General features: G+C 42.9%; 2 protein-coding genes across 2 annotated transcripts; one reads left to right on the top strand and one right to left on the bottom strand.

Moving 5' to 3' along the window:
* Positions 1-411: 411 nt before the first annotated feature.
* On the bottom strand, positions 412-3,862 carry wdr74 (WD repeat domain 74). Its single transcript, XM_035771965.2, has 10 exons — positions 3,697-3,862; positions 3,383-3,489; positions 3,107-3,231; positions 2,682-2,745; positions 2,396-2,539; positions 2,180-2,281; positions 1,729-1,885; positions 1,259-1,401; positions 1,068-1,121; positions 412-961 (listed from the first exon to the last, which is right to left on the bottom strand). Exons 1-10 carry the CDS (start codon positions 3,755-3,757, stop codon positions 779-781), a joined length of 1,140 nt encoding a protein of 379 aa, XP_035627858.1. The 5' UTR covers positions 3,758-3,862; the 3' UTR covers positions 412-778.
* Positions 3,863-4,535: 673 nt separating this feature from the next.
* cnih2 (cornichon family AMPA receptor auxiliary protein 2) lies at positions 4,536-14,413 on the top strand. Its single transcript, XM_052521045.1, has 6 exons — positions 4,536-6,826; positions 10,489-10,557; positions 11,508-11,555; positions 12,622-12,734; positions 13,405-13,548; positions 13,762-14,413. The coding sequence occupies exons 1-6, from the start codon at positions 6,746-6,748 to the stop codon at positions 13,787-13,789; spliced, it is 483 nt and encodes a 160-aa protein (XP_052377005.1). The 5' UTR covers positions 4,536-6,745; the 3' UTR covers positions 13,790-14,413.
* The last annotated feature ends 427 nt before the right edge of the window (positions 14,414-14,840 follow it).

Below are 14,840 nucleotides of genomic sequence, written 5' to 3'. Positions count from 1 at the left end.
ACCGTTCCTAACGACCCCCAGAGACCGGCTATCCAATTTCAAACCAACTTTGCCACGGTCACACACCAGCCGGCTGAAGCTAATTGGCGAATATGGCGACTTCAAGACAAGACCCGGTTGGACTGTTTCAGGTTATCTAGGAGGGTGAGTGACTGTAACTATGTACTTGGCAGAGTGAATGTACAAACGCTCACCACTCACGAACACACATTAAACCACACTCCCAAGACAACTCGTTTGGCTTCAGTCACGGCCGTTGCAGTTCTTAATTTCTAAGCCAAGAAAAGAGGTCATATCGGGAAGTTCAGCCCCCCTTTAAAAAGACACCCATCGCGCTGAGTGATTTTCCTAATCAGTACACTCTACTCCATTCCAGCAGACACCAAAACAGAAGCAAGCCAACCAATGGTATCAGATGCCATTGTTCTTTTTATTAGGGGCGTTGCACTCTCGCTGTCACACATACTTACAACCAATCCTGTTCAGAGTTCTGAGATATTGGAATAGCCCTGGGGATATTGTACATACAATACACTTATTTTGTGTGGCAAAAATAATATATATTATTTATGTTAGCTACATTTCAAGGAAGTTGGTATTGAAGGGCATGCAAACAACTCCAGAGTGAGTTTAGTTTTAATAGGAAAACTACAGCCATTTCAGTACAGACTCAACAGGAAAAGAGTCTGTACATCCGCAACACAGACTTTTGGCAGACCTCTAGAGCTTCTGCGTTTCTCATAGAGCACAGCCCTTTCCTTAAGCTCTCCACTGCAGGTCATTTGACCACTTTTCTTTTCTTCGTAGTCTTCTCTACACCTGTAACTATGGCTTCCTCTTCGTCTGTTGCTCGCTTCTTAGCCTGGTCATTTATCATCTCCATAGTGTCCCACACCTCATCCACTTCACCTCCCTCTTCTTTCACTTCCTCCACATCTCCGGTTACTGCTGAACTGCTCAGCTGAAATGGAGGACGGAGAGACTGTAAACACACTACAGTATTGTTGCAGCAAAATCACATGTTCACAGCAAAAGTATAATTCATAGCACTTTAAATTCTCCCCTACCTCTAGATCTTTGCTGGACAGAAGCACACAGTTGAGTCGTGACTTCAGATACACCTGCAAGGGAGACCGAGAGAGAACATCTTGAAGACAAATATTAAAAACAACTCCAGGATGCTTCCCTAATGATGGTTTGTGTAGCTAGCTTCAGGTGTACTGCGAGTGTAAGAGAAAGATAGTGTGTTTGTGTGTACCTTGTGCTGTAGGGAGCGGTCCTCCAGGCTGTGTACTCTCAGAAAGCGATCCAAACCACAGGTAGCCACCAGAGGGAGAGAGGGGTGGCACTGCAGCCCCCGCACTCCTCCTGCCAGCCCCTTCAAACACCCACGCACCAGACCTGCAGCGAATGGAGAAGAGAAGAGGCGGCAGGGTTATACAACCAACAGACTGTAGTCAAGGAGAGGATCTCACGCAACATGCACACATAAAAAGCTCCATACCTACATGACTATCAGAAGACAATAATTCTGATCATTACAGGCAAAGAACAATAAAGCTAAACAGATGCTTCAAAGAGAAAATACAGCAAAATGCCTCTCTAATGTAGTACAGTGAAAAATAAATACATGGGCAAAATGATAGCGGCTAACATGGAAATGTTCTGATGCAGATGGCTAAGAAAACACAATCATGTCAACAAGCAGACATCCTTTGCCTCATTCACCTTTCCGCAAATCTAAGATGGCGAGTTCTCCATGCGTGTTGCCCACTACAACACTGTCTTGGTTGGCAGGGAGGGAGAGGGCTGTGAGGGGGTACTCCCCAAAATGAGCCTCCAGAACCGGACGCCTCTGGGGAGAGGCTGGGTCATACACTCGCACCTAACAGAGAGAGAACAAACATATGAGTAAAAATAGATGTCTTTTGTAACGTCCTTAGATAAATGAGGCAAAGAGACGTGATCCAAGTCATTCATCCTGGTACCTGAACTTGACCAATATGAATTACAATCTTTACAGAAAAGGGACTATTAAAACCATTAAGAGTCCCTTTTCACACTACTGAGCAAACTGCAGCTGGACATATCATTTGAGGACTTTGCTCTGGGTCAGTGGCTGGGAACACCAGCAGACAAAGTCTAAGAGCAGGGCTTTTACAGGAAGAGACAGACAGACCTGGTGGTGACCTGTGCAGGTGACGATCTTGTCGGAGTCTGGGATGAAGGACATGTCTCTGACCCACTCTGGCACTCGCATGTCCAGCCAGTCATTACGTACCTGCAACATCAAAAACACAGCACTGTGTTAATGCAAAAATCACCTAAAAATAATAACATACTATGTAGTCATTCCCACTGTAATTCCTTGACATGTAGTTGTTAACGCTCTTACATTCTTAGAGGTGAAAATGGGTGTTTCAGGCCTCTCCAGATCCCAGACCTTTAGGCCATTCTCCTTCCCACCTGTGGCCACTTGGTTGCGCTGTGAGGGATTCTGTCGCATCCGACAAACATTCGTCCCTGCATTTATCTCAACCTGGATATAGGGACAGAGGTTATGTTCAAGGAACTGGCAGTGCACAAAAAGGCAGACAGTGAACCTTGTTCATTAATAAGTATCCATCAGCAATGTAACAACCCCTAAGGGGCCCAAGTGGTATACTGGCAGTGTCACTCACTGTGTCTGTGCTGCCCTCCTTCCAGACCCTCAGCAGTCCTGTCTCCACACACGTGATCAGAGCACTGCATAGACACACAGGGAGTGTGTAGTCCAGTGTCAACATCAGGGGTGTATTCATTATTCTCAGACTGTAGCAAAACATTTGGCTTGTTGCAAAACGTTTTGCAATGGAAACCGTTTACTGTAGGAAACAAACGGAAGCAAACAAAACGGGGAGGGACCATTTGTCCAATAGAAACTCTAGTTTTCGTTGCAAAACATTATGTTCATGGCAAATTATTTCTGTTACAGAATGTTGAAACAGACCAAACGTTTTACTACAGCCTGCGACAAATGAATACACCCCAGTATCCTCAACACATGACCACGGAGCTGCTGGTGTGTACGGTTTTGTTATGACTGTCTTCATCGACAAGACTATACCTGTCCGTGACAGCAATTCCTGTGAACCTGCCCTGGGTGCTCTCCCCACACTGTCTGGTCTCAGTGAAGATGCCCTTCTCTGTGCTAAATGTCTTCACTGTGCCATTCACAGACCCCACCAGTACCTAGAACAGAGACACTCCGGTAAATAACAGAATGGCACAATACTCATGAGGCAAACTTTCAGACCTACGTCCACTCTTAGCCAACACATCAATGACCAACAGATCAGACATCATCAAGGGCTCCATTACTTTCTAGAGCCCCCCCACACACCTCAGTCTCATGTTCATCTCCCCAGCCTAGGACACAGACTTCCTGGTCCCGGCTCAGGCAGCTCATCTCACAGAAGTTGAAAGCCTGTTTCTTGGATAGGCTCACTCCTAATGAAACAGACAGACAGAGTAAGTGATAGACATTTAAATATCCTGAAGATGAGCATCATTCCCAAACCAATCTGTGTTGGATTGGGTAATGCACTCTCAAGCTAGCTACAGCTAGCTAGCAAACACGTGGGATGGTTAGCTAGCTCTAACAAACCAGCACACATGCACAACATGGCTAAGTTGACTGATATACAGAATTTTTACCTTTTAATATCCCTGTTTCCGATCCAACCCATACTGAGCACACTTGACTTTTGTCTGCCATGAAAAAGAACGAAAAGATTGTCAAGAAAACAATTTTTTTAACACGTTAATGGTGTGTCCAGAATGTCCTCCGTAGGGATACACAGTCACCGTACTTCTGTTCCCGACCAAAATTATCTTATATAAAATTTCCAGGAGATGGTGCTCTTGAGTTTTACATTGTACATCACTGCATCTATCCAAAATCCACAGCCACTATTGCAGACAAAGTATTATGATATTTACAGTATCACTCAGACTGATAGATGAGGGCCATACACAGAAGCAACCCACAAGACACCAAAGGAGAACATTCATTTTGCTGTTGTTTTTACATTATGTAAGATTCACTGACTTAATTTTCAAAAGGGTATTTTTTCTGATGCTATTGGTGTTTTTCAAATGTTCAAGTTTGTAATAATTAGAGTGGCACTCAGGAGTGAGGTAGAGCAGGGAACAGGCAGAGGAGAAGGAAGAGAAGAGAAAATTGGACTTCAGGTCACCCTGGAGGATTTACCAGAGATTAGCTATTGGCATGGATTTAGTGGGTGACAAAAGATGGGACAGGGATAGGGATTAGGGGAAAACAGCATGGGCACTTTAATATCCAAAGCCAAAGAACTGTGGGAATTAAAAAGTTGTAGAAATCCTCAAAAGAGAATAAGAGTACCAGAGAGACTGGCAGGGAAGCAGGGTAGAAAGGGATGAGAGCGAAAACAGCAGGACCACAGAAAGATAGAGGTAGCTTTGAGAAAACAGAGAATGGGAGGGAATGAAAGTAAGAGAAATAATCATATACTTAAAAGAAAGAGAGAGAGCCTTTTCATCTTTCTGGAAATTACAGAAGAATAGGAGACACAGCATCATGACACAATGAGAGGGGAAGAGGGAGAGACAGAGAGAGAGAGCAGGAGAGAGTGAGAGAGAGAGATAGAGAGGGAGTGATAAAGAGAGTGAGAGAGAGAGAAGAAAGAGAGAGCGATAGAGAGAGAGAGAGCGGTAGAGAGAGAAAAAGGGAGCAGAGGGAGGGGTAGATAGAGACAAACAAGGGAAGTCGACAAAAAAAATATTTGGAGCTTCCCCTGCCCCCTCAACCATCTCTGGGGAACAAGGGAATACGGCAACGGTTCAAAGCCAGGGAGAGAGGGACCGAGAGAGAAAGAGAGAGAGAAAGAGGGAGGGAGAGACTGTTGAATGCACTTGGCCGGTATATTCTAGGGTGATCCAAATCTTGCTTTATCAGACTGTCTGAGAGAGAGAAGAAGACGAGACTGAGGAGGACAGAACATGAGGGAGAGTCTTTCTCGGTCTGTTTTCAAAATCGTTCCATTATTTTTTAGAGAAAGAGAAGAGAAAACATAAGGGGGAGCTTTGGAGAGAGAAAAGCGAAAGAGGATGGAGGGGGACAAGAGAAAGAGGGGAATTAATGAACTTAGAGACTTCTAAGGGCTGTGGAGATGTTTTTCCTTTCTTAAGAAAAAAGACTTGTACCCAAATAAGAGCAAAAAATGTTTTAACATCTAAACATAGTTGATTCTCTAAATGCTGTTTTTCCACCCTGCAAGTGAGCACTGAAAAGCATATGCGTGAAGAAATCTGATGGACGCGACTGAGATAGATAGAGAAAGGCAAGGCAGAGAATTCTGACATGGTGTCGACCCAAATTGACAGAGTGGGAAGAGGAAGGAGTTGGATATTCAGTGATAGACGCATCTACCACCAAACACAGGTACACTCTGATCAATATTAAGATCAGTCAAAATATCCATCGTCATCATCACAGATGATCATTATCCTGATACATCCATCGTTCATCAGTCTTTATTGATTTGAGACCTCAGTGTGGAGTGTAGTATTCTATCAAATTGCTGTTTATTTATATTCTACTCTATACATTACAGCACCATTTATCAAATCATTGCAAGCTATTGTTATCAAATTGATCATTTGATTGTAAAGCTGGTGATCTTTGCTCATTTTGTTATTATAAATGATCACTAATAACTGTCATCGTAAGAATATTTATGGGGCACATGTATGAATTGCTGTTATTGTATGAAAAACAAAATATCCTTTCTCTTTACATTAATGGACAATTATTATATGCCTACAAAACAGTCCTTTCTTTCTTGACAGCATATCTGCTCCGTTTAAAGACATTGAAATATCAGAATATACCAAAATCAAAATCTCTTTTGAATAATCTCTAATACCAATTACAACTATAAATGTTTGTAGTTAAAGTGTAAATAAATAAATATATTTGCCTATTACAGATGTGCGCTAACAATTATATTGTTCTTGAAATATGTGCCATCATGATTTTTTTCTAAGCAACTGAATAATAATAATAATAAGCCACAACACTGCAAACGTCTGCTATAATGACCACAAGCCATACTGTCTCTCACCAATAATCATTCCTCTCTTTACTTTACATACAGTCCAGTGTGTCAGGTAGTCACTTACTAGCTGTGTCACTGTGAGCAAGGTGTGTGGATATTGTGCAAAGTGGAGGTTACTGGAAGGGGGAGGGGACAGACACATAAAGGGCACAAAACCCCTGTCTAGAATCAGAGGAGGCTGGGACAAGAGGAAAGAGCATTACTCAGCTGTAGCTGTTCTCCATGAACAACTGTGCCTGTCGACCGCTTTGCAAATTGTATGTGTGACAGAGAAGAAAATATTTTGCACAGACTCATGAAAAGGAAAGAGGAACTCAAGCAGAAGGAGCAACCTAGATAAGCAGAAATAGAGAGACCTCAGCTGATAGACTAGAGAGTGGAGCAGGGATTTTTTCTTCCAACACAGTACTTCAGCTCCTCACCTGGACAATTCGGGCTCTCAATACAACGTAAGAGGGAAGGGAGTCAGAGAGTCAAGGGCAGGGAGTGGAAGAACAGACAAAAACCTCCTGAGGAAGGAGAGATAGTCATCAATAGAGAGAGAGAGAGGAGGGGAAGTTCCCCCTCTCTCGACCCAACTCGTTGTCAGGCTGGCTGACACAGCCATGGCGTTCACCTTCGCGGCCTTCTGCTACATGCTCACCTTAGTGCTGTGTGCCGCACTCATCTTCTTCGTCATCTGGCAGGTGAGTTGAGCTCACACACACACTCACCTTAACCATATTTATAAACTCTGGGTGATGGCGGTTAAACCATGTTTCAGCAATATTCTCTTGTTTGCTTTGTGACTCATACCTGAAATAAAGAATTGGTTGGTCTGAGAAATATCTATAATTCTGGGTGAAGACTACTTAACGTAATAGTAGTATGAGACAATGCAATAACTGAAGTCTAGCCATTGGTTGGTGTGAATGTGTGCCCACGTGCCCATCTGTGACTCACTATTTATTTTATTAATATCAGTACTGGAAGTGTCTCTCTCTCTCTCTCTCTCTCTGTTGTTATAATAAGCACATGTACAGTGCCTTCGAAAAGTATTCAGACCCCTTGACCATTTCCACATTTTGTTACCTTACGGCCTTATTCTAAAATTGATTAAATATTTTTTTCCCTTAATCAATCTACACACAATACCCAATAATGACAAAGCAAAAACAAACCCTTTACTCAGTACTTTGTTGAAGCACCTTTGGCAGTGATTACAACCTCGAGTCTTCTTGGGAGGACACTACAAGCTTGGCACACCTGTATTTGGGGAGTTTCTCCCATGCTTCTCTGCAGATCCTCTCAAGCTCTGTCAGGTTGGATGGGGATCATTGCTGCACAGCAATTTTCAGGTCTCTCCAAAGATGTTCAATCGGGTTCAAGTTCAGACACCTGTCCCGATGCCACTCCTGCGTTGTCTTGACTGTGTGCTTAGGGTCGTTGTCCTGTTGGAGGAAGGTGAACCTTTGCCCCACCCAGTCTGAGGTCCTGAGCGCTCTGGTGCAGGATTTCATCAAGGATCTCTCTGTATTTTGCTCCGTTCATCTTTCCCTTGATCCCGACTAGTTAGGTTTCCTCCAGACATGTGCCAGGTTTCCTCCAGATGTGATACTTGGTATTTAGGCCAAATAGTTCAATCTTGGTTTCATCAGACCAGAGAATCTTGTTTTTCATGATCTTAGAGTCTTTAGGTGCCTTTTGGCAAACTCCAAGCGGGTTGTCAGGTGCCTTTTACTGAGGAGTGGAGTGCTGCAGAGATGGTCGTCCTTATGGGAGGTTCTCCTATCTCCACAGAGGAACTGTAGAGCTCTGTCAGAGTGACCACCAGGTTCTTGACTCTTCTCCCCCGATTGCTCACTTTGGCCGGGCGGCCAGCTCTAGAAAAGTCTTGGTGGTTCCAAACTTCTTCCATTTAAGAATGATGGAGGCCACTGTGTTCTTTGGGACATTTAATGCTGCAGAACTGTTTTAGGTACCCTTCCCCAGATCTGTGCCTCGACACAATCCTGTCTCAGTGCTCTACTGACAGTTCCTTTGACCTCAAGGCTTGGTTTTTGCTCTGACATGCACTGTCAACTGTGGGACCTTACATAGACAGGTGTGTACCTTTCCAAATCATGTCCAATCAATAGAATTACCACAGGTGGACTACAATCAAGTTGTAGAAACATCTCAAAGATTATCAATGGAAACAGGATGCATCTGAACTCAATTTCGAGCCTCATAGCGAAGGTCCTGCATACTTATGTAAATAATGTATTTCTTTTTTAGTTTTTTATAAATTAGCAAAAACATTTTTAAAAATCGGTTTTCGCTTTGTTATTATGGGGTATTGTGTGTAGATTGCTGAGGATTACAAAATGTGGACATTTCTTTATTTAACTAGGCAAGTCAGTTAAGAAAAAAATCTTATTTATAATGCCAAACGCGGACAACGCTCCTTTCTAGGGAATTTTTCCTAGCCACCGTGCTTCTACAGCTGCATTGCTTGCTGTTTGGGGTTTTAGGCTGGGTTTCTGTACAGCACTTTGTGACATCAGCTGATGTAAGATGGGCTTTATAAATAAATTTGATTGATTGATTGTACACCGCCCTATGGGACTCCTAATCACGGCCAGATGTGATACAGCCTGGATTCAAACCAGAGACTGTAGTGACGCCTCTTGCATTGACATGCAGTGCCTTAGACCGCTGCGCCACTCAGGAGCCCAAAGTTTAGGGGTCTGAGTACTTTCCGATGGCACTGTATGGCACCATAAACAGGAAGTTTATTAATATGAGCTAGTGAAAAGGAATTTAAATTTGAGTAGGAATGGGGAGACAATTAGATGGAGGGCGAGAGAGATATATGTGCATTAATGCAACCTTCATCATAAGGACCAGCCTACTGACTGCAGAATTATGATAGGAATTTGTACAGGCGTCACTGGAGACTTCTTCACAATCAGTATTCTACATGTCTAAAGCCTCAGACACAGACTGCACAAAGGCCAGAGCTCATCTCTCTCAGCTATAGCCTTCTGTCGAGGGAGACATTGTTCATTTGAAATTCAACACAGCATTATCAGATCATTACAAAAGACTGGTTTGAAATTACTGTAAGTATTGACTGCTAAATTGACTAGTGGGTGAGACTGCACTGCATGTGAGTCAGTCAATGTGTGTGTGTCTGTGTTTGTGGGAGAGATGCGTGTGTATGTACCTGTGTGAGAGAAGGGCAAGGTAAAAGGTGGGATAGAGTGTGTGTATGCGTCAGCAACGAACCATGTTATTGAGAATGCTTATCAAACTATCATTTTGTTCCACCCCTTACCCCCATCTGCCTCCATCCATGGTTTGCGACCCCCATCTCTGTGTGTCTTTCAACCAATGAGATGGCTTGTTCACTTCTATAGTAACCATGGTGCCCGCTAAGGGGCTCATCAGATCACCATGGAAACTGTATCTGTTTACTACGAAGAGGAGCGTGAAACAGAGAATAGGGGGTTGTGCTATCCGGGATCCTTGGGACATCCCTACCCTAACCATAACCCGTATCGAACCCTAACGTTTACCTTAACCATTTTACATTTCAACTTCAAAGGGGTAGGGACGTTCCAAGGATCCCGGATAGCACGGGCCGAGAAGAGGGAGTGGTTTAGATCTATTAGGTGGAAAGGTGTTGTTGAAAGTCAAATACAGATGTGGAGCGTTACATTGGTTTCTGAAAGGGAAAGATGGATGTCACAGGGAGAGAGGAATGTTGAGAGGCAGAGAGGGATGCTTAGATGGAGATCTAAGAAACAGAGAGAAACAGAGAGAGACTGAGGATTTGAAAGATATAAAAGGATGAATGGAGGGAATTGCAAACTTAATGCGGCAATCAGCAGTTGACACAATAACAGAAGAACTCCCCGCCCCTCGTTTGGTAAAAAGCTAAGGGATGGAGCTGGAAATATGTAGCTATGGATGCAAGGACTGACCAAAATTATAGCTTTAACCATGTTGTGAGGCCATATGGTGTTTGTTTACATTGACATTGTTTAAAAACATTGGAGTAAAACAAGCTTATATTTTGGGCTCTGATGGGGTATGACAGTTGAGCTAAACTCACGAGGCATTATAAATGATATTCTTCAAGAATCAATGTGTACATATCATTAATTTACAAGTCCAAAATGTTTGTAGCAACTGCAGATTACCCCTTTAAGATGATAAGAAATCTTGTGAAAAGAGGCTAAAAGGGATATGATTGGAATTTAACGAGAATAACACATTGTGAATGTGAAAGAAAACACCATCCATTTACGTTCAATATTAATGTATCTTTATCCAATGCAAATGACAGAAAATGTAACCATATACACTGTACATGTGTTTTTAGATTATTGCGTTTGATGAGCTGTGCACAGACTTCAAGAACCCAATCGATCAGAGCAACCCCACCAGAGCGGTAAGGCCCCCTGCTTTATGAAAGGGAGGGGAGTTCTGTGAAGTGTGACCCAGTTCTATGAGCCCATCTACAGTCACGGCCACTCAGCTGTGAAGAGTAGAGCACTATAGACAGACAGGCAGACAGACAGACAGACACACATAGACTATGGCAATTTATTCAAATAGAAAAACCTTTGTTAATTTATCTATTTATTTATCATGTGTGAAGCATTTACTTCTATTTTGCCAGTGATATTTTTGTTGAGGGTTCCTTCATCTAAAAAAGCTACGCAATAATGTTCTGTATCTGACTCTCCATATCTGACTCTCCATATCTGACTCTCCATATCTGACTCTCCATATCTGACTCTCCATATCTGACTCTCCATATCTGACTCTCCATATCTGACTCTCCATATCTGACTCTCCATATCTGACTCTCCATATCTGACTCTCCATATCTGACTCTCCATATCTGACTCTCCATATCTGACTCTCCATATCTGACTCCCCATATCTGACTCTCCATATCTGACTCTCCATATCTGACTCCCCATATCTGACTCTCCATATCTGACTCTCCATATCTGACTCTCCATATCTGACTCTCCATATCTGACTCTCCATATCTGACTCTCCATATCTGACTCTCCATATCTGACTCTCCATATCTGACTCCCCATATCTGACTCTCCATATCTGACTCCCCATATCTGACTCTCCATATCTGACTCTCCATATCTGACTCTCCATATCTGACTCTCCATATCTGACTCCCCATATCTGACTCTCCATATCTGACTCTCCATATCTGACTCCCCATATCTGACTCTCCATATCTGACTCTCCATATCTGACTCTCCATATCTGACTCTCCATATCTGACTCTCCATATCTGACTCCCCATATCTGACTCTCCATATCTGACTCTCCATATCTGACTCTCCTTTCTCTCTGTTCACTTTTCAGAGGGAAAGAATTCTGAATATTGAAAGAATATGCAACTTGCTGCGGAAGGTCAGTAAGTGGCTCCAAGGCACACACACACACACACACACACACACACACACACACACACACACACACACACACACACACACACACACACACACACACACACACACACACACACACACCTTGTGGGAGAGAAGATCTACGCATCTATTTACAGGACTGAGACGGATTGATTCACATCTTCCCTTCCTGCCTGTAGGCCACCTTTTCATTCTCTCTTTACTCTCAGACACACACACACACACACACACACACACACACACACACACACACACACACACACACACACACACACACACACACACACACACACACACACACACACACACACACACACACACACAGACACTACAATTACCTGGCTTTCTATACTGCCACCACTCTCTAATTTTCTCTGTCAGTGTTAATGGACAAGCTGTAGAGTCGATGAGGGGAGATTGAAGGAGGGAACACCTGGAGGCCAGCAGGCTTTTATGAAAATCATAACTGATCCCTGCCACTCTCATTCCATATGAAAATCATAACTGATCCCTGCCACTCTCATTCCATATGAAAATCATAACTGATCCCTGCCACAATCATTCCATATGAAAATCATAACTGATCCCTGCCACTCTCATTCCATATGAAAATCATAACTGATCCCTGCCACTCTCATTCCATATGAAAATCATAACTGATCCCTGCCACTCTCATTCCATATGAAAATCATAACTGATCCCTACCACTCTCATTCCATATGAAAATCATAACTGATCCCTGCCACTCTCATTCCATATGAAAATCATAACTGATCCCTACTACTCTCATTCCATATGAAAATCATAACTGATCCCTGCCACTCTCATTCCATATGAAAATCATAACTGATCCCTACTACTCTCATTCCATATGAAAATCATAACTGATCCCTGCCACTCTCATTCCATATGAAAATCATAACTGATCCCTGCCACTCTCATTCCATATGAAAATTGCAGCTTTTTAAAAGCATTTTGTCCTGAAGTGTTTCTGATAACGACATTTGCATTTGTGTGGTGTGCACTCTATTTGTATATTTTATTTCTAGCTGGTGGTGCCAGAGTACTCCATACATGGGCTGTTCTGCCTGATGTTCATGTGTGCTGGGGAGTGGGTCACCCTGGGCCTAAACATCCCCCTGCTCTTCTACCATCTCTGGAGGTACACATACGACACAAAACGACACAAAACGACACAACACGACATGACAAGACGCAACAAGACATGACACAAGACACAACACAAACAACACAACACGACACAACACGAACGACACAACACAAGACAACACGACACAACAGGACACGACACAACATGACACGACACAACACAAACAACATGACATGACACAACACAAACAACATGACACAACACAACAAGACACGACACAAATCGACACAACAACACAACACGACACAACACGAACAACACGACACAACACAACACAACAGAAACAACATTACATGACACAACAGAAACAACACGACACAACACAACACGAACAACATGACACAACACGACACAACACAACACGAACAACATGACACAACACAACAGAAACAACATTACATGACACAACAGAAACAACACGACACAACACAACACGAACGACACAACACAACACGACACAACACAACACGAACAACATGACACAACACAACAGAAACAACATTACATGACACAACAGAAACAACACTAACAACACAACACGAACGACACGACACAACACGACACAACACAACACAAATGACACAACATGACACAACCACTCTCTCAAACAGGATGCTTTTTAGTTGTTTCTGTTGTAAGTATGCTCTCTCTGTCTCGTCAGGTATTTCCATCGGCCGGCAGATGGGTCAGAGGTAATGTATGACCCTGTCAGTGTGATGAATGCAGACATCCTGAACTACTGTCAGAAGGAGTCCTGGTGTAAGCTGGGCTTCTACCTGCTCTCCTTCTTCTACTACCTGTACAGGTGAGGTCATATTAATCAAGCTATTGATCATCAGTCCAGGCAAGTTCATTGGTGAATGGGAGCCTCCTCTTCTTACTGCACAATAACTGCTGTCACTCAGACCTAAAAAAAAAAGAGTGACAGGGGACATGATGTTATTGCTTGGCAACATCACATTCCTTCTAACATTGCTGTCCTTCTTTCCTATTTTCTGCCTCTCTCTGTCCTTGGCAGTATGGTCTACGCCTTGGTGAGTTTCTAAACACAGAATAGAAGACAAAGCGACAAAGAGGAGATTGAAAGACCGTAAAAGAGACAGAGCATGCAAGACTAAGACTGGGTGATGTCACTCACCCTTCTTTCTCACCACCCATTACTCCATCACAGACCCTGTTTTGCTCTCCTCAAATCTTTGGATGGAGGGACAAACATCGGAGGACATCGTGAGGAAATTAGGCAAAGTAAAGAGACTTTTTTGAGGCTGCTCAGACACTGCCGAGACATAGAAGAGGAGGCGCAGACAGTGAGGAGGAATGACATAATGAAGAGAAAGAGAGAACACATCTTAGCCTGTGTACGGGATGCCTTGATCTGACCACATCACGTCTTAAGGGCTGTGGGTCTGCTATTCTTAGTGATACTGTCACTCAACTGTGAATTTATAACGTTTGTGTTGCCTAAGTCCTAGCGTAGATGTTGCGAATTCATACATCAATATCCTTCCATTCCAATAAACCTCACCATTTTAGAAAATAAACATGTATTTAGTTATTCTACTAATTTGGTTATTATTAATTATTTCAATAATTCAGTACTTGTGGTAAATCTTATTCCGAGGATATGAATAGTTAGTTGTTTAAGCAAATAAATACACAGTTCAATGCTACTATTTTGATCCAGAGTGATAGTAATTGTGTTATTCACAAATATCTAATATACGTCATTTATGAAGTCAACAACACAAACACACAATATGAACTGAACATACGAACACAACATGAACCAATGGAGCAAGCCAACGAGGAGGAATAACAAGCTGTAACACTGTTTTGATTATGATGCAATGGCCATAAGCTTCTGCGAAGGATCACGGACACCCTGGAGCAATGTTTGAGTCTAGGTCCATCCCAATCAAGGCACTATCTCCCAGCCCCCGTTCCTGCCCAGGGCAAACAGGTCGGATTTCATTCCAACAGAAAATGATTCAGGATTGAAGGGAATGTTTTAGCTCTGACCGAGTTGGTATTTGGGTGTTTAAAAGTATTCTGTGTTTGTCTGTTCTGTTCTAGGCAGCAAGGGAGGATTTCACCTGG

Source organism: Oncorhynchus keta, chromosome 6 (assembly GCF_023373465.1).
Source record: "Oncorhynchus keta strain PuntledgeMale-10-30-2019 chromosome 6, Oket_V2, whole genome shotgun sequence".
NCBI classification, from domain to species: Eukaryota; Metazoa; Chordata; class Actinopteri; order Salmoniformes; family Salmonidae; genus Oncorhynchus; species Oncorhynchus keta.
The sequence above is the reverse complement of the archived record's forward strand: the minus strand, read 5'-3'. Positions and strand labels throughout refer to the sequence as shown.